Here is a 24,023-nt window from a genome sequence, read left to right on the forward strand (position 1 = left end):
CCTCAGTTTCCCCATTTGGACAGTGGCTGTCTGGCCGCTGCTATCTGGACAGACTGATTCCCGACCTGGGTCCTTTACTCAATGTGACCTCACGCTGTCCCCTGACCCTAAGCCCACACAGCCCGATCGGCCCCTGGGGAGCAGTGGGGCGGTGTTCCCAGGCCCAGGAAGCAGCCGGAGCAACCAGGACGAGGGGTGCAGGAGGATCTCGGCTAGTTTATTTTCTCTCTGGAGGGGTCTTCAGGGAGAGCAGTCCCGGCTGCTCAGGCTGTGGAGAGAGGGGGTTGGGGGTCAGGGGCTGGGCGCCCAGATGGGGAGCTGGGACGGTCCGAGGGTCCAGACTGGGAAATCAAGGCGGCCGGGGGGGGGGGGGGCGCCCGGGGGAGGGTCCCTACCTGGCGGGAAGGAGAGGCTTTTGGTGAAAGTTGGCTGCGAAGTGTCCGAGTCCGAGTCTGAGTCCCAGGAGGGGGGTGCGGGGCTCACGCACCGATGTCCCTTGTGACCTGCGGGAGGGACAGCTGGTGACTCTAACCCCTGGTCCATGTGCCCCCGAGGGGACCCTGAACAGGCGACCCCGGGTAAAGCCCCCGGTGACTCCTTACTGCGTCCCCAGAACACTGCTTAATGCGACCAGAGAGTAAGGCTCTCCAAATGCCACCCCCAGGGATGAACTGGGACGTGACCCCCCTAAAGCGAGGCTGCCCCCTCCTCACCCCCGAGTGACACTTGGCTCCCGTCACCCCCGAGGCTCGTGGCCCTGGGGCGGCCCTCAGGGGCCACGGCCAGGGTGTCGATGGAATTCTGCAGCACATGCACGGCAGACCTGCGGGGAGATGGGCAGAGGGGGTGTCCAGGAGCCTGGGAGTGGGGGAAGGGCAGGGGCAGGGTGGGGCTGAGGTGGGTCCTGGGAGGGGAGGGAGGCATGGACTCAGGTGGGCTGCAGGTTTCTGGTGGTGGCTGCTTGGTCAGGTGGGGTTGGGGTGCAGTGGGGACAGATGAGGGTTGAGGGTCCTGCTGGGGACTGGGCATTACCATATGTCACTCAGCTCCTTCTGTAGATCATTTCTCCAAGAGCTACCGCCTCCCGCGGGCATCCCCTCAGTATCTGGCCAGGGAGGCATCTCACAGCCCTGCTGCTTTATCTTGGTCAGGACCTGGGGAGGGGGGAGGGGGCAGAGGTACATGAGGATGGTGTGGTGTGACCGCCCCCTCCAGAGCACCTGGCACCCGGCCCATACCCGCAGCTACCTGGCCTGGATGGCACGTGTCATTTCACCCATTACACAGATGAGGAGACTGAGGCCCAGAGAGGGGAAGCGACTTGCCCAGGGTCACACAGCAGTTCAGCATGCTCCAGTCTGACAGCAGAGTCTAGCTGTCCCAATCACCGTGGGGTCCCCAGCTCCTGCCTCCCCCTCCAACACCCACCTTGCGGCACTTCATTTGCGTCTTCCGCATCTTCTGGATGTTCATAAGATTCTCTGTGATCTCCTCCTCCTGCACCTCTGCGGAGCAAGGGGGCTCATGGGGCGGGGGATTGTAGGAGGACTCCTCACCCACTCCCGGCCTGGCTGGGGGGGGCTCCAGGCACTCACTGAGCTTCTGATAGATGAAGGTCACTTCCTCCCGAACCAGCTCCAGCTCCTCCCACAGGAACTTCTTGCTGAGGGGACATGGGGCCCCATCCAGACCCCGTATCTCCAGCCTCTGTCCCCTTCCCTGCAGTGCTTGCTCACCCTTCCCCTCCTCCTCCCATCCCCCAGCCCCCAACTCCGAAATCCATCCTACCCTCCACCCTCCAACCTCCCTCCCCCAGCTCCACCTCTCCCCCAACTCCTGTCCCCCCCCTTCCCATACCCCTAGCCTCTCACCCCCTCCAGCCTCTCCACCCTGCAGCTTCTCCATCCCATCCCGAGCCTCCCCTCGTCTCATTCCCCAAGACTTCCAGTACCCTCTCCCTTACCCAGGCTTCCCGCCTCCCCTCCCCGACTTCCCTCCACCTGCCCCCTGCCCTCGCCCACCTGTCCCGGACCTCCTGAGCCAGCAGCTGCAGGCAGCGGGCAGTGCGGGCCTGCTGCACCTCCTCGCTGTCCCGCAGCGTCTTCTGCAGCCCCTGCAGCCCTTGGGCCAGGGCCCCGTACAACTCCTGCCGGCCCTGCTCCAGGCCCCACTTGTGCAGCTCCTTCTGGGCCTGGCAGCTCATGGGGCTCAGCATCTCTGCAGGGACACGGGGGGGTGGGGGTAGGGAATGCAGGGGCCCCTCGACTGAGCCCTGTCCCTACACCCAGACTCTCCCCAGCTACTCTCCCTCTGCCCTGCCCCAGGCTGACTCCACCAGGCCTGGCACCCAGCCTGACTTTGAGCCTGGGTGGGTCGTCACCTTCAAGCTGCTGGATCTTGATTTGCTGCAGGCAGCTCTCCTTCTCCAACATGGTCACTGAGTGGTTCAGGAACTCAAAAGCCTGAGGGTGGGGTTGGAGGTGGGGGATGGTCAGGCCTGAGGGTGGCAGCAGGACCTGGGGTGGGGGGCGGCTGGGGGCTGGGCCAGGGTGGTTGACCTTGGCCTGGGCCTGGAGCTGGTTCTTGAGGGACTCCAGTTCGAATCGCAGGATCTTCTGGGAGTCGGGGATCATCGTGGTGGACTTCGCTGTGGACAGAGGGCAGAGTCAGCTGGGGCTGGGAGGGATGGGGGCAAGGGCAGGGGCAGGGGTCAGCAGAGGGTGGGATTGGATCAGGGCAGGTCTTCCCTGCACAGCCTCCTTGGGGGGGGGGGGGGAGAGGGTCTCACCTTTAGACTTGAAACAGTTGGTTTCCAAAGGTTTCTAGGGAAGGAAAACAAGAGGGGAGTGGAAATTCATCCTTAGGGGGCTGCCTCCCTTCTCACCCCGACCGCGTGCAGAGCGTCAGGCGTGAGCTGGATCTGCTGAGTTCTGGGCATCCCAGATGGCGGCTGCAGGTCAAGCTACCTCCAGAAGCGGGGCGGGGATGGGCCCGAGCTCTGGCTCCGGCTCAGCCAGCGGCCCCCCTCCTTAGGGCCAAATGACACAGCCAACATCCGTAGCGGCCACGCCAGCAATGCCCAACATGCAACCACACGATGGCCGCCGAAACGCACAACTGCCACCCTGCAGACCTCCAACCTCAGGTGCAGCCATGCCCGCCAAGTCGGAGAGCTACACACATCTCAGACACACAACCACAACCGCACACACACACAGGTCAAACCGTGACCAGAGAGGATGGCAGGCAACACCACACCAAAGACACACAGTGGCGTCTTCGTTCCATTCACTCCTTTAAGACGTGTTCAGTGAGGGCCTGGCACTTGGTGGGTACTGGGGACACAAGGTGCGAATGCTTTTTATGGGGCTCTCCCCACCGCCCCCGCAGCCCCCTCCTGAAGCCCCAAAGCAGCAGATTGCGCTGGGGGTGAGGGGTGGGGGTGGGAAGGGCTCCCCTGAGTGGGGTGACCTTGGCCACAACGTGATGTCGCTTTAGAAGTTCTTGCTCATGACAGCGGTCCTTCGGCGAGTCCGCTTTGGGGAAGGAGGCCACCCCACGCAGCCGAACCCCCGAGCCCCACCCAGGCCTGCAGTCTCCACACGTCACCATGTCCTCGGCAGGAGCCAAGCTCTCGGGCTCTGCGGTCCTGGCCCAGATGGTCCTACAGTCCAAGGCCTGGTCTGGCGAGGAGCCTGGAAGGGGGGGGGGAGCTCCTTTCAGAGCCAGCCCAGGAGTCCCCCCTGGCATCCCCGGCCCCGCCAGTCCCAAGGCAGCCCCTACACGCACCCCAGGACTTGTCACACTTCTTGCTAGTGGCCAAACACACGTTGGAGGGCAGGGAAGCTGAACAGGGGCAGGACACAGGGTAGTCGGGGTCCCGGGATAGGCCAGCCAGAAGAGGGTCACTATGAGAAGGGGGAACAGGTAGCTGCTGAGACCAGGACGTCCTGCTCAATGTAGGAGCTAAAGCTAGAGCTGGATGGAGTCCAGGCTCGGGCTGGCAGAGGGAGAAGGACCCAGGAGGCCCCACGGGAGCGCATGGGAACAAAGAACCAAAAGCGCTTAACACTGAACCTGAAGGGAAGGACATTGCTGGCAGGAAACAGCACCTGCAAAGATGTGAAACCAGCAGCTCCGTGCTGGTGAGTTCAGGATGGCTGGAGACAGTGTCCACGGGGGAGCAACAGGAAGTTACAAGGGCAGCTCAAGCAAAGCACTGAGGGCTGGGCCAAGGAGTCTGGTCCTGGCCCTGCCATTAAGTGGGAGCCATGAGAGGGTGAGAGGAGAGGCAGGGCATATCTGTTCAATGAATGCTTACTGAATTGGGACCAGATCTGTGCTGGATGAGGCTGGGAACAAGGAATAATTAATTCGTGGGTCTCACATCTGCACCCCTTACCTCTCCAGCATGGTCAGGGCTGGCACAGAGGGAGAAGCCTGAGGCAGGTCTGCCTGAGAATGCATCCAGGTGAAAGATACCTTGCCTTGGGTGACACTCAGCCTGTTCTCCAAACCCTCTAGACCTTCTCTTCTGCTATCCTCGCTGGGCCCTCTGCCTGGTGGCCCTCTCCTGGCCGCATCACCCCAGAAGACTCCTATACATCCTTCAAAACCCCACTCAGTATCTCCTCTGTAAGATCTTCCTTAATCCCTTTTTAAGCTCACTATTTACTGAGCACCCCACTTAGTGCTGGGTCCCACCCCATGAAGTACAAGTTGTTCTGCCTGAAATGTTCCAGTCTTCCAGAGTCACTGCCTGAGGGAAATCCGTCACTTCCAGAGGCAGTAGAGCATGATGCTTCAGCAGGGAGACTCCATGGCTAGATGACTTGGGTTAAAATCCTGGCTCAGAAAACCCAACTATGTGGTGTTGGAAGCTTTACCGAAACTCTCCATGTCTCAGTGTCACCAATTATAAAAAATGGAATGTCACAACTGGGTCGCTGTAACTTAAGATCAATCCATGCCAGTGCCTGGCATACAGGAGGTGCTCAAGCAGTGTTTGTCCTTGAATGTCATGCTGAGAAACCAGGACCTGGGGGCCTTGGGATCCCTGAGGCTTGGAGGGTAAAAGGGGAAGCATCGCTACTGAACGTCAGCTGCAGGCAGGTCCCCAGTCGTGTCCCCCATCTCCATACCCCCACCCCCATAACCTGTTTCTCCGCACCCCCGTCCCCCGCAGTCTGTCCCGGGAGAATTCTTTGGGGAAGGGGGCGGGGTCATTCGCGGGGGCCCCACCCTCTGGGCTGTGACTCCGGCGCTCCCTCCGGGCTCCCGACCCCCCATCCACCCCCCACCTACCACATAGCACCTGCTCATGCTCTCCCATCAGAAGCCAAGGAGCCAGTCCCCAGCTGCGACGCTGAAATTTGGTCCCGCGGGGACACCATCGCGGGCAAACGCGTCTAGGCTGATGCCGGAGTCACAGAGAGGGGTGTGGCCCGCACTTTAGCTCCGCCCCGCCGTTGTTAGCCGATTTCCCTAGTTTCCAGGAGCCGCGGCATCATTGGATAAGAGCCCCGGCCAGGGGGCGGGATTCCAGGCTGGTGTCTGCTAATCGTTGAGCCAATCCCTCAGGGGGCGGGACGAGAGGCCGCAGATCTAGCAGATGATTGGCTTGGGGCTCAGGCCGGGAGGCGGGACCAGGTCTTGGTTGGGAGGGAGAAACTCCCCGGAGGGCGGCCGGGGAGGTCCGGAGGGCGGCCGGGGAGGTCCGGAGTGCACCCGGGTGGATCCGAGCGCGGGAGTAAGGGACCGTCCCAGCCCGCTGGGCTCCCGAGATCCGACCTCGGCGCCTTTGGTCTAGGATTCCTGGGTGCTGCGGGTGGAGGTCCGGGTTGCCGAAGTTGGAATCAGTGTCCTCGGGATGACCTTTGGGGTTTCCCGGGTATAGACAGGATTAGATGGGACCCCCCGTGGTGATTTGAGGCTCTCCATGGTGATATCTGGGATCCTGTCACGACAGCGGCGGGTCTTTGGTGTTAAAATTGTGGACCCTGGGGTGGTATTTGGGGTCCCATGGAGTATGATCAGGGAACTGGAATTCCCCAGAGTGACATCAGGGGTCTCAGGAATGAGATTTGGGGTCCTTTGGGGGGTGAGATCAGGGATTCCAGAGTGGCTCTGAAGTTCCTTGGGGGTGTAAACTGGGGGTCTTCTGGGGGAGATTGGGGTTTCTGGGGTGATATTTGGGAGTTAGCAGGGTGAGACTTTGGACTTCGAGCTTGAGGTCCAGGGGCTGAAATGCAGGGGTCTTAGAGGTGGCCATGGATGTGGGAGCCAGAGAGCCTGAGCTCTTGGGAGCTGACGTCTAGAAAGATAAGGGGTGACGATGGTCACAGGACGGTTGTGGGGCGTCACCACCCCTATTCCTGGGTTGCTTTCCGGACCTCTGCTGGACTGGCCATGGCGTGGTGAGCCAGCTCCCAGCGCCTGAAGGCCACAGGGCCGAGGTCAAGCTCTGAGCCGCCCCTGGTGCCTCCTTCCTAGGGCTGCGTGATGGAGGAGAGCTGGGAACCCGGAAGCCTGATGAAGGTGGTCCACCTGCTGGTCTTGTCAGGAGCTTGGGGCATGCAGATGTGGGTGACGTTCGTCTCAGGTAGGGACCCTCGGCCTGGACATCAGGGGTACCAGGGATGGGGACAGAAATAGGTGGGGAAACTGGGAATGTCATAACAAGCATGTGGTCCCTTGTACCCCGCAGGCTTCCTGCTCTTCCGCAGCCTCCCCCGACATACTTTTGGTCTTGTGCAGAGCAGACTCTTCCCTTTTTATTTCCACATCTCCATGGCCTGTGCCTTCATCAACCTCTGCATCTTGGCTCCACAGTATGCCTGGACTCAGCTGACATTCTGGGAGGCCAGCCAGGTACGGGGCCTGGGGCACCATCACCCTCTGAGATCTGTTTCCTGGACCCCAGGTTGAGCCTCTGGCTACAAGAATTTAAAAAAAGAAAGAAGAGAAAAAGGTGCCCTTTCCCCCGGCTGGTTGTAAAGCTTGACACTGGACAGCCTTGAGCAGTACACAACCTGCACAACCATCCCCAGCAGCCTTGCCCGTATCACAGTATGGCTCCGCTGACTGCTGCTCCCTCTTCTCTCACCGGGCCTGCCGCCAAGCTGCAGTGACTCAGCTCGGCTGGGGCAGTGACCCCAGCTCATTGTTTAAAAACCAACCCGACTGGGAATTTACAGGTCCCATCCCCCTCTACACATTTCCCCAGCCACAAGGCAAGGAACCATCACTGCATAGTCCGTCTTGTATTTCTCTCCCCCTGCCCCTCATTATCTTTCTCAGATGTGGGCAGGTGAGTTCTGACAGGTGTTTCAAGAACAATCCCACAGCAGACAAGAGGGTTCTGGGTAACTGGAACCTCGGTGGCCCTTTATCACTCCCTGGCACCCTAGTGTCACTTTCTGGGGTCTGGGCTGGGGCCACGGAGGAGAGAGCTGGCCCCTGCCTCCGGCTCCATGTTTTGATGAAACAGAAGGAGGCCGCTATGGTGCTGTGTCCCACTTTTGCCCAGAGAGGCCCTGGCATTAGATGCCTTCAGTTTTCAGGGGACAGAGGAGGAGACGGGCACTGCTCTAGGGACTTCCAGTCTGGGGGTCAGAGAAGACGGGGGAGCCTGGAAGATTTTGGAGGGGATGGGGGAGACAGAGTTGAGCTACTATTTGTATGGGACAAGAGATGGAGCTCTGCCTTTGGGGCCCCCAGTCTGGGCTTGGGAAATAAGGGGAGGCCTGGCTTTTGACCCTTTGCTGCTGCCCCCCTCCACCCCTGGGCCATGGGGCTGCAGGCACGGCTCACCTTCTCTCCTTCCTGCCACCCCACCAGCTCTTCCTGCTGCTCCTGAGCCTCACATTGGCTGCTACTAATGCCCGCTGGCTGGGCCCCCGCACCACGGCCACCATGCGGGCACTGCAGACCCTGGAGAAGGAGCGGGGCCTGGGCGGGGAGGTGCCGGGCACCTACCAGGGCCCCGACCCCTACCGCCAGCTGCGGGACAGGGACCCCAAGTACGGTGCCCTCCGCCAGGCCTTCTTCCGCTACCATGGCTTCTCCTCCCTTTGCAATCTGGGTTGCCTCCTCAGCAATGGGCTCTGCCTTGTCCTCCTCGCCCTGAGTCTCAGGAGCCTCTAAAGCTCCCCCCCACCCTGTCCCTGCTGGGGGTTCCTGCAGCTCAATAAAAACTTGCATGGAAATAGTCACTGTTTTTTTTGTTTTTTGCCCTGAGATGCAGGGGGAAAGGCAGGCAGGGGTTGAGCTCAGTGCCTCAGTTTCCCCATTCCTGTGGCCTGATGATTTGGAGCGGTAGCTCCAGCAACTTCTAAGACCCTCAGATACAGGTACCCATTTATTGAGGGCCTGTTGTATACCCATTTATTAAGTGCCTGCTGCATGCCCATTCATTTGTTATTTTAACAAAGTATTTTATTGTACACAACAAACATCCAAACATCCTTGACATACAAACATTCTATGTATGGTGTACAATCAGCGGCTCACAATATCATCACATAGTTGTGTATTCATCACCATGATCATTTTTTTTGAACATTTGCATCTTGCCAGCAAAAGAAAAAAGAAAGAAGAAAAAAACTCACACATGCCATATCCCTTACTCCTCCCTCTCACTGACCACTAGTATTTCAATCTTATTGAGTGCCTGTTGTGTGCCCATTTATTGAGTGCTAAGCATTGCACAGACCATGTATTACTGTCCAGTAGTTTGCCTGATCCCTGGCCAAACTGCATTTCCCACCCCACTGATGATGGAAGTGGCTGTGTGACTTGCTTTGGCCAATGAAGTGTGAGCCAAGGTGACACATGTCATATCCAGGCAGACATGCTAGGAGCTGGTGAATGATTTGTCATGTTTTCCCTTTCCCACCATGACCAGTGTGGGTGAAAGCCAAACCTTTGCATTTGGGGGTCATGGAGACCCCGGGGCTGCTTGTTACCCAGCCCTGCCTGACCCATGCACTTTATCAGTTCATCCACTCGGCAGCTCCTGATGGCAGCCACGGAGCCTGAGGGAAATTCAGCAAGTGGCTTATAGAGGAGGCAAAGTTTGATTACCACCAAAGCCCGGTATTACAACACCCGACCGTCTCCAGCCTGCTTGAAGTAATAAGTAATGGGACGTCTCCTGAGTCTTAAGACCAGATCTCTGAACTCTGTGGCCTCGGATAAGAGGCTGTGCCTCTCTGAACCTCCATTTCCTTATCTGGAAAATGGGGGGTTAATTCCAAGGGTGCTGGAGAGCATTTAGCACACGCCTTGCACACGCTTACTCAGAGACGAATCCTCACGTAACTCTGTGCGGTGTGTACCACGGATAAGGAAACCGGAGGCGGCCCCGGAGAGATTAAGCAACGCCTCCAAAGTCGTAGGCCTAGAAAGAGCTGCAGCGGGGATTCGAACCCTGCGCCCTCTTTACCCCTGTGCGCACAGTAGGAGCTCTACCTGTGCACAGGAAAAAGAAAAGGTTTACTGTTGGGGGCGGGGCTCCCGACGCGATTGGCTCCTCCCACCCGCTTCTCACAAGCCCCGCCCCACCACGCCCCGCCCCCCAGGGAGCGGCCCCTCCTTCTCCTCCCCGACCCGGGCGGAGCCGGCGCGGGATCCGGGTGGCTGCGGGCGGCGGCGGCGGCGGCGGCGGGGCCGGGGTCGCGGCCTGGGCCAGGCCGCAGCGAGGTCGGAGGCGGAACCCCCGCGGGGCAGCGCGATCCCCGCCCCTACGCAAGGTGACACCCCCACCCCCACCCCCACCACTTGGAGGGAGAACCCCCCACCCCCCCACGCCCTGCACCTCTGCGTCCCTGCAGGTCTGGAGGGACCCGAGGCTTCAGGGACACGGGAGGCTGGGGACCTGGGGAACCGAGACGGGGCGGTCCGGGACGCCTCTTCCCTCGCCTCCCACCCAGCTGGACTCCGGGGCGAGCGTTCATGGGGGGCGGGCGAGGCATAGGGGACAGCTGGGGACCGGAGATGGGCCATATGGTGCTGCGGGAAAGCTGCTGGGCGCCCCTCCTCGGGCCCGGCCTCCCAGATCCAGTGAAGGGGGGCAGGACCCAACCCTCCCCGGGGGGCGGGCAGGCGCAGGGGAGGGTGGGCAGATAGTCAGACCGAGGAGGGGGGACCGGCTGAGGTGGGCTGGGGCTGGGGGTGGGGCCCAGCCCGGGGAAATGTTTCCTGCCTCTTCCCCTCCCCTCCTCAAACCCGTTCTCCCGGAACACGGGGTGGGGCCCGGGGTTGGCCAGGAAAGGGGGGTGGGGGTTGTGGTGATTGGATCCTCATTTAAAATAGAAAAAAGCCCCAAAGGTGGTTGAGAAATAGCTTCGCCAGGGCTTCCTCCGCCGCGCTGTTGTCCATTCACTCCCTGTGCGATTCTGAGTGCAGCCCTGGGAGATGGGGAAACTGAGGCCCGGAAAGGGAATGAGGGCTGATGAGGCAGCAGGTTGATCTCTGGCAGCCCAGCCCCTGGGGCAGATTGCCCGGGAAGCAGGGACCCGGGGTGGGATGCGGGTAGGTTGGGGACAGCGTGTGTGCTTTTCCCCCCACGGAATGCACCGTGGATGGTTTCCTTGTGATTGGAGAATTCTACCTCTGATGGCCATGGGCTGGGACCTGGGTGAGTCAGCGCCAGCTGGAGGGAGAGTGGGCCCGGCCTCTTTCACAAACAGAACCTGACAGTGCATGCCTGAGGGATTGAGCCCCCGCTTTAAACCTGGCCTGGGGTCCACTGAAACCCCCTCCCCAGGTGGGGGTCAGTGAGGGAGTTAAACTCGGCTTGGGTGGGGGCCGGGCAGTCACCCTGGTGGCTGCCACCTGCCAAAGTCAACACCCTGGCCCTGGGGTAGGGGGGAGGCTCCCCCAACTCATACCTGGGCCATACCAGCTGTTCGCCCTGGGGCAAAGTCCACGCAGCTAGGTATGTGCCACAGAGCCTGGTTCCCTATGGCCTGAGGAAGCGCCCAATGTCCCTGTCCCCTACCCACCCCCCACCCCGAGCTGGGTCACTTCATCCCAATCTTGACTCTGCCCCTCCCTTGCCAGGCACTGGTCTTCCTGTCTCTGGCCTCAATTTCCATCCCCACCCACCCCCCTTGCCAAAAACCTGAGCTCACTGGGAGGGGGTGAAGGTTAACCGGCAGTCCTGTTTATTGAGCACCTACTGCATGCCAGGCGCTGTCTTAAAACCATTATACATATGAATAACCTCCCACTGGAGTGTGACTGCTTTCCCCATCTCATGCACAGATGTGCAGGGAACAGAGTCTGGCACAGAGGAGGTGCTCAGTTGGTGTTTGTTCATTGAATAAAGAAATTCATTTTATGTTCCCCGAAAACCACCCCCTTAGTTAGGGACCGGGATGAAATGCCTCCGCTTTCCAGGCGGGACCACTGAGGCCCAGAGGTCAGCCGGTGCCACCGGGGCCACCCAGCCTCTGGGTGACCCCGGATTCAGGGCTCCAGGCCAGGCCTGCTGCATGCACGGGGGCCCCACGGCCGGTGTTTCGTTCCCTCGCAGGCTCCGGGCACTCACGCGGCCAAGGCTCCCGCCGGGATGGCCTCAGCCGGGGAGGCCCCCTCGGGCTCGCGGGATGCCGCCGACCAGAACTTCGACTACATGTTCAAGCTGCTGCTCATCGGGAACAGCAGCGTGGGCAAGACGTCCTTCCTTTTCCGCTACGCCGACGACTCCTTCACGCCCGCCTTCGTCAGCACCGTGGGCATCGACTTCAAGGTCAAGACTGTCTACCGCCATGACAAGAGGATCAAGCTGCAGATCTGGGTGGGCCCGGGGGCGGGTCCCGGCGGGGCAGGGCCGGGCGGGGAGGGGGGCTCCTCCTGGGAGCCGAGGGGAGGGGAGCTGTGGGGAGGGAGAGGAGCCTGGGGTGGGGGGGCGGGGAGGGAGGGGGGATTGTCTGTGAGGTGAGTTTTCAGGATAAGGGGGACACCCTCTGCCCGGTCCAAGGGGGGAGGCAGTACTAATCCCAGGCGGGTTGCAGGTCCTGGTGACCAGTGGGGGAGGGGTTTGGCTGCCACCTCAGGGCCACACACTGAATAATTGAGCCTGCCTGAGCCTCCTGCCCCCACCCCCCCCACCCCCCACCCCCGCTGCTGGTATACTATCCTTGCAACAAGATCCAGGGGGCTGCTTGCATCCCAGGTGGCACTTGTTTGTGGATCATTAAGTTGGTCCCTGGGAGTGGGGTCCAAGGGGCTTCAAATCCGGGAGGGGCTCCTGAGCCCTCCCACACTGCATCCCCTTGGGGCACCCCCTCCAGATGGGAAGGACCCTTGAGAATGAGCCATGCTCACCCCCTCAGGCCAAGCGCCTGTCTCCCCATCAGCCTGGGAGCCGGGGGTGCAGGTCCAGTCTCCCTGTCGGCCTGGGGACGGTGGGGGCCCTGCAGGGGCCGGGCCGGGAAGCGGCCGGGTTCGAGCCACCTGCCCCCCCCTCTGCCCAGGACACGGCAGGCCAGGAGCGCTACCGCACCATCACCACAGCCTACTACCGCGGGGCCATGGGCTTCCTCCTCATGTACGACGTGGCCAACCAGGAGTCCTTCACCGCCGTGCAGGACTGGTGAGTGCGCCCCCACCCCCGACCCCCTGCCCTCTACCCTCTGTCCCCGGCCCCCCGGCTCACAGCCCCCCCCCACTCCGCAGGGCCACGCAGATCAAGACCTACTCCTGGGACAACGCCCAGGTCATCCTCGTGGGAAACAAGTGTGACCTGGATGACGAGCGCGTTGTGCCCACTGAGGACGGCCGGAGGCTCGCCAGTGACCTCGGTGAGTGCCCCGCCCGGGCCACACGCCCCCAGCGTCCCCACACCGAGCCCCCCCACCCCACCCACGTGCTCGGGGCCTGGTGCAAGCACCTGTCGAGGACCCTTTGAGGATGCTGCTTGGGCCATTTCTGGAAGTTTATCTCACATAGGTCCCTGCCTCTGTGCAAAGGGGCCTGTTGATGAATTTGTAGCACTGTTAGTGGGGGTGAAACCATGGAATCCCCTCACGGATTTCACAGCAGAATAACTCAGCAAAACACAAAGCAAATCCACGCAGTGGAATACTACGCAACTATGAAAAAGGACAAGCACTTCTTTATGTTTTGATGGGGTAAGACCTCTGGGCCATATGGTTAAGTGGAGGAAGCAAATGGTACAATATATGGCTGCTTCCTTTAGTCCAAGGCTCAGCAAACTTCTTAAAAGGCCAGATAGTAAACATTTTCAGCCCTGGACTCTCTATCCCAGTTACTCAGTTCTGCATGAGGGCAGGCACAAGCAGTGTATAAACGAACGGATATGGCTGTCTGCCAATACAACTTGATTCACAAAAACTGGTGGAGGGCCAGATTTGGGCTGCAGCTCAGTTTGCCAATCCTAGAGCTAGTGAAAGAAATGGGTAGAAAGAAGAATACGTACTTATGTTTGCCTAAAGAAACTCCAGAAGGTTCCATGAGAATCTAGTAATGATGGTCTGAGAACTGGGAGCCTCAGGCAGCAGGTAGGAGGGAAGATTTCGTTTTGTTTCTTTTTTTTTTTAATTAATAGACTTTAGTTTAAAATTTGAGTTATAGGTTTACAGAAAAATTGAGCAGCAAGTGGAAAGAATTCCCAGCTCCCCACTTCTCTTATTACTAACCTCTTGCATGCTCATGGTCCGTTTGTTACAGCTGATGAACCAAAATCTACAGCCCACACAAAGGCTCACTTTTTGTGTTGTGCAGTCCTGTGGGTTTGGGCAAATGCTTCGTGTCACATACCCACCGTCTTGGCTTCACTGCCCTAAGCAGAGGGGCTTGTCACTGTCCACCTTTTCGAATCAGGTAAACGAATCCCCTGTTCAATACTAAAACTAAAAGAAGCATTGTCCTTGGGTCTCCAGCCCACTAGCTCTGTGCATCCCTGTCCGTACCTCCCTTTTGCCAGCCAGGAAGCGGAGGTGAGAACCTTCTCTCCTTGCCTTTAGGAAGATGAAATAAGCGGATACTGGCTGCGAGTGAGTGTTAACTCGTTCGATTCCCTGATCGCTTTGTGATCTGGGACTGGGAATTGGCCTCTCTCGGCCTGGGCTCCTCCATCTGTGAAAGGGAGATGATAGAGGCCCCACCTCGGCGAGTTGTCATGAGTTAAATGAGTTCTACGCAAGAAGCAGTTAGAGCACAGTGTTAGCTGATATGTCTGTGAGTGATGGTTGATGCTTGCATATAAAACCCTAAGTGATGTCATTATTACAGAGCCCGTGGCCGCCCATTCTAGAAGCTTCTGAATGGTTCCCACGAATTCTGCCCCTCCCTGTAGACCTGTCCCTTGAGGCATCTCTCAAAGTTGTATTTTCCATTCCCATTCCAACCTTCTCATAAGTTCTGTCGAAAGCCAGCACTGTAAGTGCAAAATCCAGGAGGCACTGGAAGGGAAGAAGGTGGCAATTTATCCTCCAATCCCCAGTTCCCTTCTCTGCAGATTCCCTAGTTCTTGTACTTCCTTCCAGAAACCTCCTGAGTACCCAGAGGTATCAGTTACTCAAAGGGTTGCACAAAGGGTGGCCAGCTCTATACCCTTTTCTGCACTTCGAGTTTTCCACTAAATAATGTAGCCTAGAACTCCTTCCCCATCTGTCCATCCCAACCTGCCTCGACCTTTTTCAAAGCTGCATACTATTTCAAGGAATGGAAACCCTCTCACGAGGCACCAAGGTTGCTTCTAGCCTTTGCCTCCAACAAACACAGCTGTGGCAAAAACCCTTATGTGTATTTCTGTGTGCATATGTGCAGAGAAACTTGTCAGCTGGATTCAGAAATGTTCGCAACCTTTGTTTTTAATAATTTTTTTTGATGGAAACTTTCAAATTCATACAAAGGTAGAAAGAGATGCGTCTTAAGTTGCCTAGGGCTGCTATAACAAAGAACAACAAACTAAGTGGCTTAAAAAGGCAGAAATGTACTGCTTCACAGTTCTGGAAGCTAGAAATATGAAATCCAGGTGTAGGCATGGTCCCACTTTCTCTGAAACCTATGGGGAAGAATCCTTCCTTGCCCCTTCCCAGCTTCTGGCCATCCCTGGCTTATGGCTGTGGCACTTTGAAATTTTCTTCGTTGTTACATGGCCCCCTCCCCCTGTGTCCGTCAGTCTTTGTGTCTAAATTTCCCTTTTCTTTTTTATTATGAAATGTAACTTATATACAAAGAAAGCAGTAAATTTCAAAGTACATTGTAACACGTATTGCAGAACGGATTTCAGACTTTGGTGTGGATTACTGTTCCACAATTTCAGGTTTTTCCTTCTAGCTCCTCCAAAACACTGGAGACTAAATACCAGTATATGATGCAGCAGTCATACTCATTTGTTAAAATTCTATCATCTCTGTTATAACTCCTTCTCCATTGATCTTTCTCCCAATCTTTGGGGGTATTTGGGCTATGCCCTTTCTAACTTCTTCATGTTGGAAGGGGCTGTCGTTCATATGGGGTAGTGAGATGGAACTAGCTGATTGATGTTCTGAAGAGGCTGGGCCCTCTGGGTTTCAGGACTTATCTGGTCCAAGGACCCACCCGGAGGTTGTAGGCTTCTGGAAAGTAATCGTAGCACATGAAACTTTTGTAGGATCTCAGATACAGACCTAGGTGTTCTTTAGGGTTAACAGGAATGGTTTTGGTTGGTGTTTGGCAAACCACACTAATTAGCAATATCTAGCTGAAGCTTGCATAAGAGTAGCCTCCAGAATAACCTCTCCACTCTATTTGAGCTCTCTCAGCCACTGATACCCTATTTTATTGCACTTCTTTTCCCCCTTGTGGTCAGGATGGCATTGTTGATCCCACAGTGCCAGAGCTAGGTTCATCCCTGGGAGTCATGTCCCATGTTGCCAGGGAGACTTTCACCCCTGGATGTCATGTGCCATGGTGGGGGGAGGGCAATGATTTTCCTTGCAGAATTGGGCTTAGAGAGAGAGAGGCTACATCCGGGTTTTCTGGAAGTAACTCTTAGGCATACCTATTGGTAGCTCCACTACGAAATAAGCTTTGCAAGAGCAAGCCTCAAGGTCAAGGGCTTGACCTATTGACTTGGGAGTCCCTAATGTTTGAGACAGTATCAGGGGGGTTTCCCCGGTGGTAAAGTTTAATATTTCCATATTTTTTCTTCTGTCCCTCAAAGGACTTTGCCAATATTTTAAAATTAACTGCCCAACATACTCTGAGATGTATCCAGGTATTATCTTTTTTTTTTTTTTTTTGGCATGGGCAGGCACCAAAAGTCAAACCCAGGTCTCTGGCATGGCAGGTGAGAGCTCTGCCTGCTGAGCCACCGTGGCCCACCCCCAGGTATTATCCTAAGCTAGACAGAATGGCAAGCCCTCATTCCCATTCCGGGCTCCCTGTGTTTGGATTTTTAAATGCTCTATCCAGACAGGGTGAGTTAGATTATGTGCTACAGAAAATTTAGGTTCTGGACAAAATAAACCTCTCTTCCTGTGGTCCCTATACAGTAGGTGAAGTTCTAAAATACAGACAATGTCATCCTTTACCCTGTATTCTGATTTGCCTTAGTTCTGACCAGAAAAGCTTTGTTTTTATCTCTAATTGAAACCTGACCTCTTTTCGGTTTCTTTAACAGTTGTTGTATGTGGCAATGCTTACTTTCAGAGCAACTCTGGGTCTTAGGTGTCACTTAGGAACCCAAAATTCCAGGGAGGTACCAGGTTATACATATGTAACCCAGCATCTCAAAATCTAGAAATAACGTTAACAGCTCTGGACTAAATGTGACTGCTATAGGAGCTTACAATCTAGAGCCCAATTTTCTTATAGGTATTTTCTAAAAGAGACCATACAATGTTTGTTCTTTTGTTTCTGGCTTATTTTGCACAACATAATGTCCCCAAGATTCATTCACCTCATTGCATGCCTCACGACTTCACTCCTCTCTGTAGCTGCACGATATTCCATCATATGTATACATCACAGTTCACCTTTCTGCTTCTCAGTTCCCTTTTCTTTTAAGAACACTGTTTATATTGGATTAAGGCCTCCCTCATCCATTTTGGCCTCATTTTAGCTATTCACATCCTTTTCCCAAATTCACAGGACCAGGGATTAGGACTGACATGTCTTTTTGGAGGATACAATTCAGCCTATAACAAAAAGTGTGATAAACTTTACCCAGTTTTGACTGTCATTGACATGTATCCATTCTAGAATCATCCATTGCTCTCAAGACTTCCCACCCGCACAGAGCATCCTAAAGCAAATCCCCAACATCAAGCTGCTCCACCTGTAAGCATGTTTCCACACAATTCCAGCTGATAAACATATATATAGACATTTCAACCCATCCACCCTGCCATTTTCCTATCCAATAAAATTAACATTCATTTGCTAATATCATCTAGGATTCTTCCCATCAATTTCCCTTATTGTATGAAACTCTTCTTGGAGGCAGTTTGAATTTGGATCCTAACTTGTGGCATTTGGTATTTCTTTTTTGTCTCTTTTATGCCATAGCAGGAAGCAACAAACCAGAACCCCTCACCTTGTTTTTGTGTGTATGTTTTCTTTCTTTCTTTCTTCTTCAAACAGCAAAAAATAATCAAAAAAGAGTAACAGTTCATGACATGTGAAAATGACATGAAATCCAGATTTCAGTGTCCATAAATAAAGCTTTATTGGGACATTGCCATTACTGGCAATGCCAGTTCATTACATATTGTCCGAAGGTACATTTAGCAGAGTCGAGGAGTTGGCAACAGATTGCTTAAGACCTTTTCAAAGCCTAAAATATTTACTGTCTGGCCCTTTACAGAGAAAGTTTGCTGGCACCTGTGCTATAACAGGTCCCTTCCCCCCCTTTTTTTCCTTGCCATCTGTTTGTTGGAGAAACTGGGTCTTTGGTCCATGAAGTGTCCATCTGGGGCTTGGCTCTCTGCTCTCTCATGGTGCCCATTTGATCTGCTCCCTCGTAATTTGGGCAAACTCCAGCCCAAGTTTAACTGCAGCTATTCATTTCCAGGGGTGCTGGGGCAGTGCGCTGGGTTTCCAGTTTGCCTGGGAATAAATATACCTGCTGGCAGGAGCTGGGGAACTCAGTTACACCACAGCCCTGGATTGGAGGTGTTCCCTGAGAATATCCAGGGACTGGGGTAGGGGTTCCCACTCTGTCATTAAGTTAAAATATCAGGGTGCAAAATAAGAGATAGAGCTTGATCCCAATTTTGTAAGCAGAAAACCACACGCGCGCGCGCGCACACACACACACACACACACACACACAAACTCTATAAACCCACCCCCCACAATTGTGTATTTACATAGAAAAAACCCCAGTAAGCTAAATATCCCAACACCAGTCTTAATTGTTTCTGGGTGATGAGATCACCCATGACATTCTATTTCTATCTTTCACCTTTTCTGTGACTTCCAATTTCTCCAGTGACGATGTATTATCAGAAAACAAAGGTTAAGGAAATCAAAAGGCTGTGTGAGGGAGAGCCACGCGTGGAGAAGGAAAGGCTGAATTTGCCCAGGAGGCTCATGGGGGGGACGTTGATGGTCACTGTGCTCAGAGATCTGGGTTCGCGTCCTGCCGCTATCATTCATTCATTCACTCATTCATTCATTCACCAAACTGGCATTCTAGGGGCAGAGATGGATAGTCAACGGTTCATTACACACACAACTATATAATTGCCGTTACGTGTCTGTAGAGACTGGCTCAGGCTGCACTGTGTGACATGCCGCAAATTGGTGGGTATGGCAGGTAGGGATGCATTGGGGATCGCTGGGGGGCGGCGTCCTGCAGCAGAGCTTGTAACTGGGAGGGAGCGGGGCATGGCAGGAACAATAGCTGGCCACCCCACTGTTTGCAGGTCATGCACCATTTTTTGCAGCGCAGGAATCTTGGGCAAGTCTCCAAACACTGGTACCCCTTTCCTATTGGGAGAACAAACCTTTTTCCCCCCTGCAATGAGGAACAAGTTAGGACGGATGATCATTAGAATGCTAAGAATATATTCAAAGCCTCCTTGCGTCCCCTGCCCCCAAAGGGGTCGGCCGGCCTGCCTCCCCTCCCCAGGTCCGAAGTGGTACGGCAATACCCAGCCCATATCATCCAAGCCTGGGTGTGACTCCCAGCTCTGCCGCTTTTACTAAACTAAGCGAGTCCAGGCCAGCGGCGTTTCCTCTCTGTGCCTCAGTTTCCTGATCTGCCCAATGGGCTGTGCGGTGGGCTCGCAGCCCCTCATATCTAAGCTCATGTTTCCCTGGGTGTCAACCCATTTGCAAACTGGACCTTTGAGGGTGCCGCTAAAAGTTAAGGGGCTGACTCATTTGTGCAGAGGGTCTTCAAAGACCCCGTTTAGATGAGGCCACATTGAACGGGACCAGAGGCCTTATAAGCAAAGGGAATTTGGGCACGAGCAGTCAGGAGGAGCCAGAAGCCCAAGGCAGGCTTCTCCTTGGAGGAAACTGGGGGGACAAAGCGATGTGTGTTGGAGGCAGAGGCTGCAAGCCGAGGAACCCCAAGAGTTGCCCCAAAAGCTACAAGCCCTGGGAGAAAGTGTGGCCTGTCCAAACCTTGATTTTGGACTTCTAGGCCTCCCAGACCATGAGCCAATAAACTCCCATTGTTTAAGCCAACCCAATGCGTGGTATTTGTCATAGCAGGCCCAGCAAACTGAGACACACCAGAATAGCTGGAATCTCCTAGCATTATGTGACTGTGAGAGTTAAATGAGTTTATTTATGTAACAGGCCTAGAAAAGTGCCTGCCCTACCCCCACTCCCACTATTTATTGCGCATTCCATAAGCGCCAGCTGCCCATGGCCTGCTCTTTGCAGAGTCCCCCTGCCTACTCGAGGTTGCAAACTGGTGGCCCTTTGGCCGAAGCCAGTCCCCATCTCAGTTTTATCCGGCCCAAAGTGCATTTCCCAAAAGGTAGGAAAGAACTGGCTCCATTTGAAAAATCCACATAAACCCTTGGCTCTGTGGGCAGGCTTCCTGGGGGGCGAAAACTGGGGGGGTGGGGGGCTGAGCTTCTGGGTCCGAGAACCTCACCTAGACCTTACTACTTGGAACTCTGCCTTGTGACAAACAGATCCTCGGGGCTAGTCCAGAGCTGGTTTTTCTCATCCTCATCCTCATCCTTGTTCCCATTGTACAGACAAGCAAACTGAGGCTCGGAGAGGCCGGGCCGCTGGGTCAGGGTCCCACAGCTGCGTCAGGGACAGAACTGGGTTGGGGGTCCCCAGGTCTGGGTGATGATGCCGCGGCCCAGGCCCCACGCCTTGGGGTGGGGGTGGGGGCAGTTCTCACGGGGGGTCCCCACCTTCTGTCCCTCTAGGTTTCGAATTCTTCGAGGCCAGCGCCAAGGAGAATATCAACGTGAAGCAGGTGTTCGAGCGACTGGTGGACATCATCTGCGAGAAGATGAACGAGTCCCTGGAGCCCAGCTCCAGCCCCGGCAGCAATGGGAAGGGCCCAGCCCTGGGGGACACGGCACCCCCCCAGCCCAGTGGCTGCAGCTGCTAGAGGCGGCCCCCGCCCCTCCCCCCCCGCCCCCTTCTACCTCTGCAGGGTCCGCAGACAAGGGCCGTCTCCAAAGCTCAGGGCCACCCCCGTCCCCTCGCATTGGCCACCCCCTGGCCCTGCAGGCTGAGCCACCCCAGCCGAGGCCACAGGGGTCCCGCTCTGCGTTGCGGGTGGGGGGTGGGGGGCGAGGCTGGGGGTGGCCGTGCATGAGCTCACCTTTTCAAGGCCTTTTTCAGGCCCCCGGGGGTTAGAAGCAACTTCAAGCCCACGCCTCGATGGGCCCTGAGTGGGCTTTGCAGGCGGCCCGGTGACCCATCACCTGTGCAGTTTGGGTTCTTGGAATTAAACCTGGGAGGTGTGAGACGCGGCACCCCCCACCCCCAACCCTGTCCCCCACTTTCTCAGGGCCCCGCGAACTTCCTCGGACCCCAAAGTGCCCAGGTGACGCCTCCCATCTGGCCCATGGCCCCCCCGCCTGGGGCAACAGGGCTAAAGCAGCTTTTCCCATCGGAGGGGGCACAGACCGTCACAGCCTCTCCAGCTTCGGGGACCCCAGAAGTGCCTTTCTGAGCTTTGCCAGAATTCCATGGCCCCCCCCCCCCAGCCAGGCCCCCTGATCCCCCCGTCCCTGTTGGGGCTTTTTCCACCGTGTTCTCAGATCCTGAATTGAATCACAGAACCAGGGACAGCAAGGAGCTGGGCGAGACCCCCCCATACACACACATGGGCCACCCCAACTCCTAGCATCCCTGCCCAGGGCTTCGGGCCTGGAGTCAGCCCCGGAGCTGTGGCAGTGGGTTCCCCCCACCCCGCGCTCCATCGGGCTGGCCGGGTTTTAAGCAAGCTCTTTCCAAATCGTGCATCCTGCTAGAAAAGGATATTGGGCAATGCCCTGGCAGCTTTGTGCCCTCGGGCGACCGTCTGATGTAAGATTTGGTCTCCTCCACTTTGGGGACCCGAGGGGCGGGACGGGGACCCCCAGCCACGTCCGTTTTCTGAGTCATGCCACTGACAGGGCCTGGGAGGGTGACGTTTTCTGCCAGCGGAGGAGTCCCTTGTAAGATGACGGCTTGCACTTTGTGGACACGGCCAAGGAAGGTGGAGGCCCCAGTGCTGCTTGGGGCGCTGTCTTGGGGTGCACGCGAGGCTGGGGGTCCCCAGCTGCCAGGGCCTCCTGCTGGAAGGTTCTTTGTCTCGACCTCCAGCTCAGCAGCCCAGCCTTTCCATCCAGGATCCAAACTCCAGGGGGTCCTTTTCTTTCAGCCCCATGGCAGCAAGTGGCACCCCATAACACAACACCTACTGCGAGGGCCTTGAGGCTGGGGTGGGCTGGGGACGGGGAGTCTTTCCTTTCCTGAGTGTTTCGTGCTTCCACCCTTCCTAGCCTCTGTAGCCACATGGCTTCCTGCAGCTGCTGTCTTAAAAGAGCTCAAGGCAACTCTGGGGGTGCTGGGGCAGGCCTGGTTTGAGACTTCATGGAGCCTCTATAGAACTCTAGTTTGAATTTATTTCCAGGGAACCCCTTGTTTGCCTCACAGCAGAGGCTGCCCTTACAACCACAAAGTCAGAGGGTCTTTGAATGCCAACACATCGATGGCGTAAATGAAAGGGACAAATTCTGAGAAACACACAAAGCGAGGATATCTGAAATGTCTGACGGTGGGCAATGTGGTTTTTTTTAGTTGTTCTAACATTCAAGTCAAATTTAAAAGGGCTTTGTAAGCTGCAACACAGCCTGGCCAGATGCCATTGGCAAAACCGTCTTTCCTGAAGCACTGCAGGCAAACCTGGCAGCTCCGAGATCCCTCCTCGAAGGGACAAGCTGACTTGGCATTGCCTACGTGATGGAAAACAGCTTTGGCTGAATCTAAAACCTGCCCTGCTCTAGGATTCCTATTGATACGAGATTTTTCAACATTCCAGCCTCACATAGCAACAGAGAGAAAGAGAGCTCCCACCTGGCTCTCTTAAGGCTAGAAATACCAATGTAGGAAAAAAAAAATGGTTCCTTCTAAAAACATTGCAAACTTTTATTTTATGATTTTTTTTTTTTTGAAGGGGGTAGGAAGGTAGGGTCTGAGAGTTCATTTTAAATCAAGATGGTTTTTGAGGCCCTGAAACATATCCCCCAGCATTGGGGTATGGTGGTTCATTGAGTTTACAGGCAAAAATAAACCCAAGAGTCCTAGTGAAAACTGCTTCTCAGTTTCAGGGAGTCTGGGACTGGGTCTGGAACTGGTGCCTTTGCCTCTTGCCTGTGGCTAATGGCAGCTTGTCTTCCCATGGGCAGTTTTGGTGGGAAATTGCCTCAACAGCTGCGGTTTGGGGTTCTGATTTTTTTTTTCTGCCGGGCCCCCACCCGCCACCAGCTTCCCCTGGGATCATGCTTTGGTATCTCTCTCTCTCTACTCCACTTAGGAAAACAAGTAAGGGAGGAAATTTGGCCTCCAGGTAGAAGCGATAATTCTGCTACAAACTTCTTGGACAATCCCAAAACACACTACAGAACGAGCTCTTGGGCCGGGTGACTTCTACCCTGATGGATTTGTCTTGTGTAAGCAATTTCCTTGATGTTCAATTTGAAGAGATGTGCATTTTCCTCCACAAGAAAAAAAATTAAAGGCGTTATGTCCATCTGTATAATGTATAAGAATAACCTCCAGCATAACCTCTTGACTCTGTTTGAAATCTCTCAGCCACTGACAGTTTATTTTGTCTCATTTCTCTCTTCCTCCTTTTGGTCAAGAAGGTTTTCTCAATCCCATGATGCCTAATCCCAGCTCAACCAGGGACTCAGGTCTCACCTGGCCATGGAGGTTTACACCCCTGGGAGTCATGTCCCACGCAGGGGGTAGGGCAGTGAGTTCACCTGTGGAGTTGGCTTAGAGAGGCTACATCTGAGCAACAAAAGAGGTTCTCTAGGGGTGACTCTTAGGCATAATTATGAGTAGCCTTAGCTTTTCCTTTGCAGGAATAAGTTTCATAGGGGCATACCCCACAGTTGAGGACTTGAGCTAGTAAATTGGATGTCTTGAATTCTGTGTACTCTTGCCAAAGTCCCAGAACAGCATCTCATTGGCCAGTTTAGCATCCCTTGACCCATCCCAGAACCAATCGCTGTGGTGGAAGAATGGAATGTGCTGATTGGCCAGCTTGCTTCCCATGCTGAACCTTGAACCAATCACTAGCCAGGGAGATGGAACGTGTTGATTGGTCCATCTGGGATCCCATGCTCAACTGTGGCCCAGGGAGGCAAATCTGAGCAGTGGGCTGATTCCAAAGGATAAAAAAAAAGGGGGGGGGGAGGGGTGTGCTCTTGCCAGAAGTGGGAAAAGATGGCAGGGATGGCAGGTATGACCTGTACCCGTTTTTTCATCCTCTCAAAATGCCTCCAAAGAAGGATCGAAGGGTAAGGAAAATCACCATTTTGCATTGGTACAATGCAATAAATAAATGAAGAATTGCTTCAGATTTC

The 24,023-nt window shown here is 55.4% G+C and overlaps 3 protein-coding genes across 9 annotated transcripts; 2 read left to right on the top strand and 1 right to left on the bottom strand.

Annotated features, from left to right (window-relative positions):
• Positions 1 to 146: 146 nt before the first annotated feature.
• CCDC159 (coiled-coil domain containing 159) lies at positions 147 to 5,470 on the bottom strand. 3 transcript variants are annotated; one of them, XM_077121748.1, is made up of 13 exons: positions 5,305 to 5,439; positions 3,790 to 3,908; positions 3,610 to 3,695; positions 2,789 to 2,822; positions 2,559 to 2,647; positions 2,381 to 2,462; positions 2,022 to 2,217; positions 1,596 to 1,663; positions 1,429 to 1,505; positions 1,033 to 1,154; positions 714 to 823; positions 396 to 503; positions 147 to 268 (listed from the first exon to the last, which is right to left on the bottom strand). In XM_077121748.1, the coding sequence occupies exons 1-13, from the start codon at positions 5,307 to 5,309 to the stop codon at positions 264 to 266; spliced, it is 1,101 nt and encodes a 366-aa protein (XP_076977863.1). In that variant the 5' UTR covers positions 5,310 to 5,439; the 3' UTR covers positions 147 to 263. The 3 variants fall into 3 exon arrangements, with proteins under 3 accessions (XP_076977863.1, XP_076977864.1, XP_076977865.1); XM_077121749.1 differs by lacking the exon at positions 3,790 to 3,908 and having other exon boundaries at positions 5,305 to 5,470; XM_077121750.1 differs by lacking the exons at positions 3,610 to 3,695; positions 3,790 to 3,908 and having other exon boundaries at positions 5,305 to 5,457.
• Positions 5,414 to 8,209, top strand: TMEM205 (transmembrane protein 205). 5 transcript variants are annotated; one of them, XM_077121754.1, is made up of 4 exons: positions 5,414 to 5,545; positions 6,493 to 6,601; positions 6,707 to 6,870; positions 7,840 to 8,209. In XM_077121754.1, exons 2-4 carry the CDS (start codon positions 6,502 to 6,504, stop codon positions 8,143 to 8,145), a joined length of 570 nt encoding a protein of 189 aa, XP_076977869.1. In that variant the 5' UTR covers positions 5,414 to 5,545; positions 6,493 to 6,501; the 3' UTR covers positions 8,146 to 8,209. The 5 variants fall into 5 exon arrangements, with proteins under 5 accessions (XP_076977869.1, XP_076977868.1, XP_076977870.1 ...); XM_077121753.1 differs by having other exon boundaries at positions 5,469 to 5,649; XM_077121755.1 differs by lacking the exon at positions 5,414 to 5,545 and adding an exon at positions 5,652 to 5,749.
• Positions 8,210 to 9,653: 1,444 nt separating this feature from the next.
• On the top strand, positions 9,654 to 23,216 carry RAB3D (RAB3D, member RAS oncogene family). Its single transcript, XM_077121751.1, has 5 exons — positions 9,654 to 9,752; positions 11,540 to 11,803; positions 12,483 to 12,601; positions 12,685 to 12,809; positions 20,361 to 23,216. The coding sequence occupies exons 2-5, from the start codon at positions 11,576 to 11,578 to the stop codon at positions 20,546 to 20,548; spliced, it is 660 nt and encodes a 219-aa protein (XP_076977866.1). The 5' UTR covers positions 9,654 to 9,752; positions 11,540 to 11,575; the 3' UTR covers positions 20,549 to 23,216.
• The last annotated feature ends 807 nt before the right edge of the window (positions 23,217 to 24,023 follow it).

Source organism: Tamandua tetradactyla, chromosome 11 (assembly GCF_023851605.1).
Source record: "Tamandua tetradactyla isolate mTamTet1 chromosome 11, mTamTet1.pri, whole genome shotgun sequence".
Taxonomy (NCBI): Eukaryota; Metazoa; Chordata; class Mammalia; order Pilosa; family Myrmecophagidae; genus Tamandua; species Tamandua tetradactyla.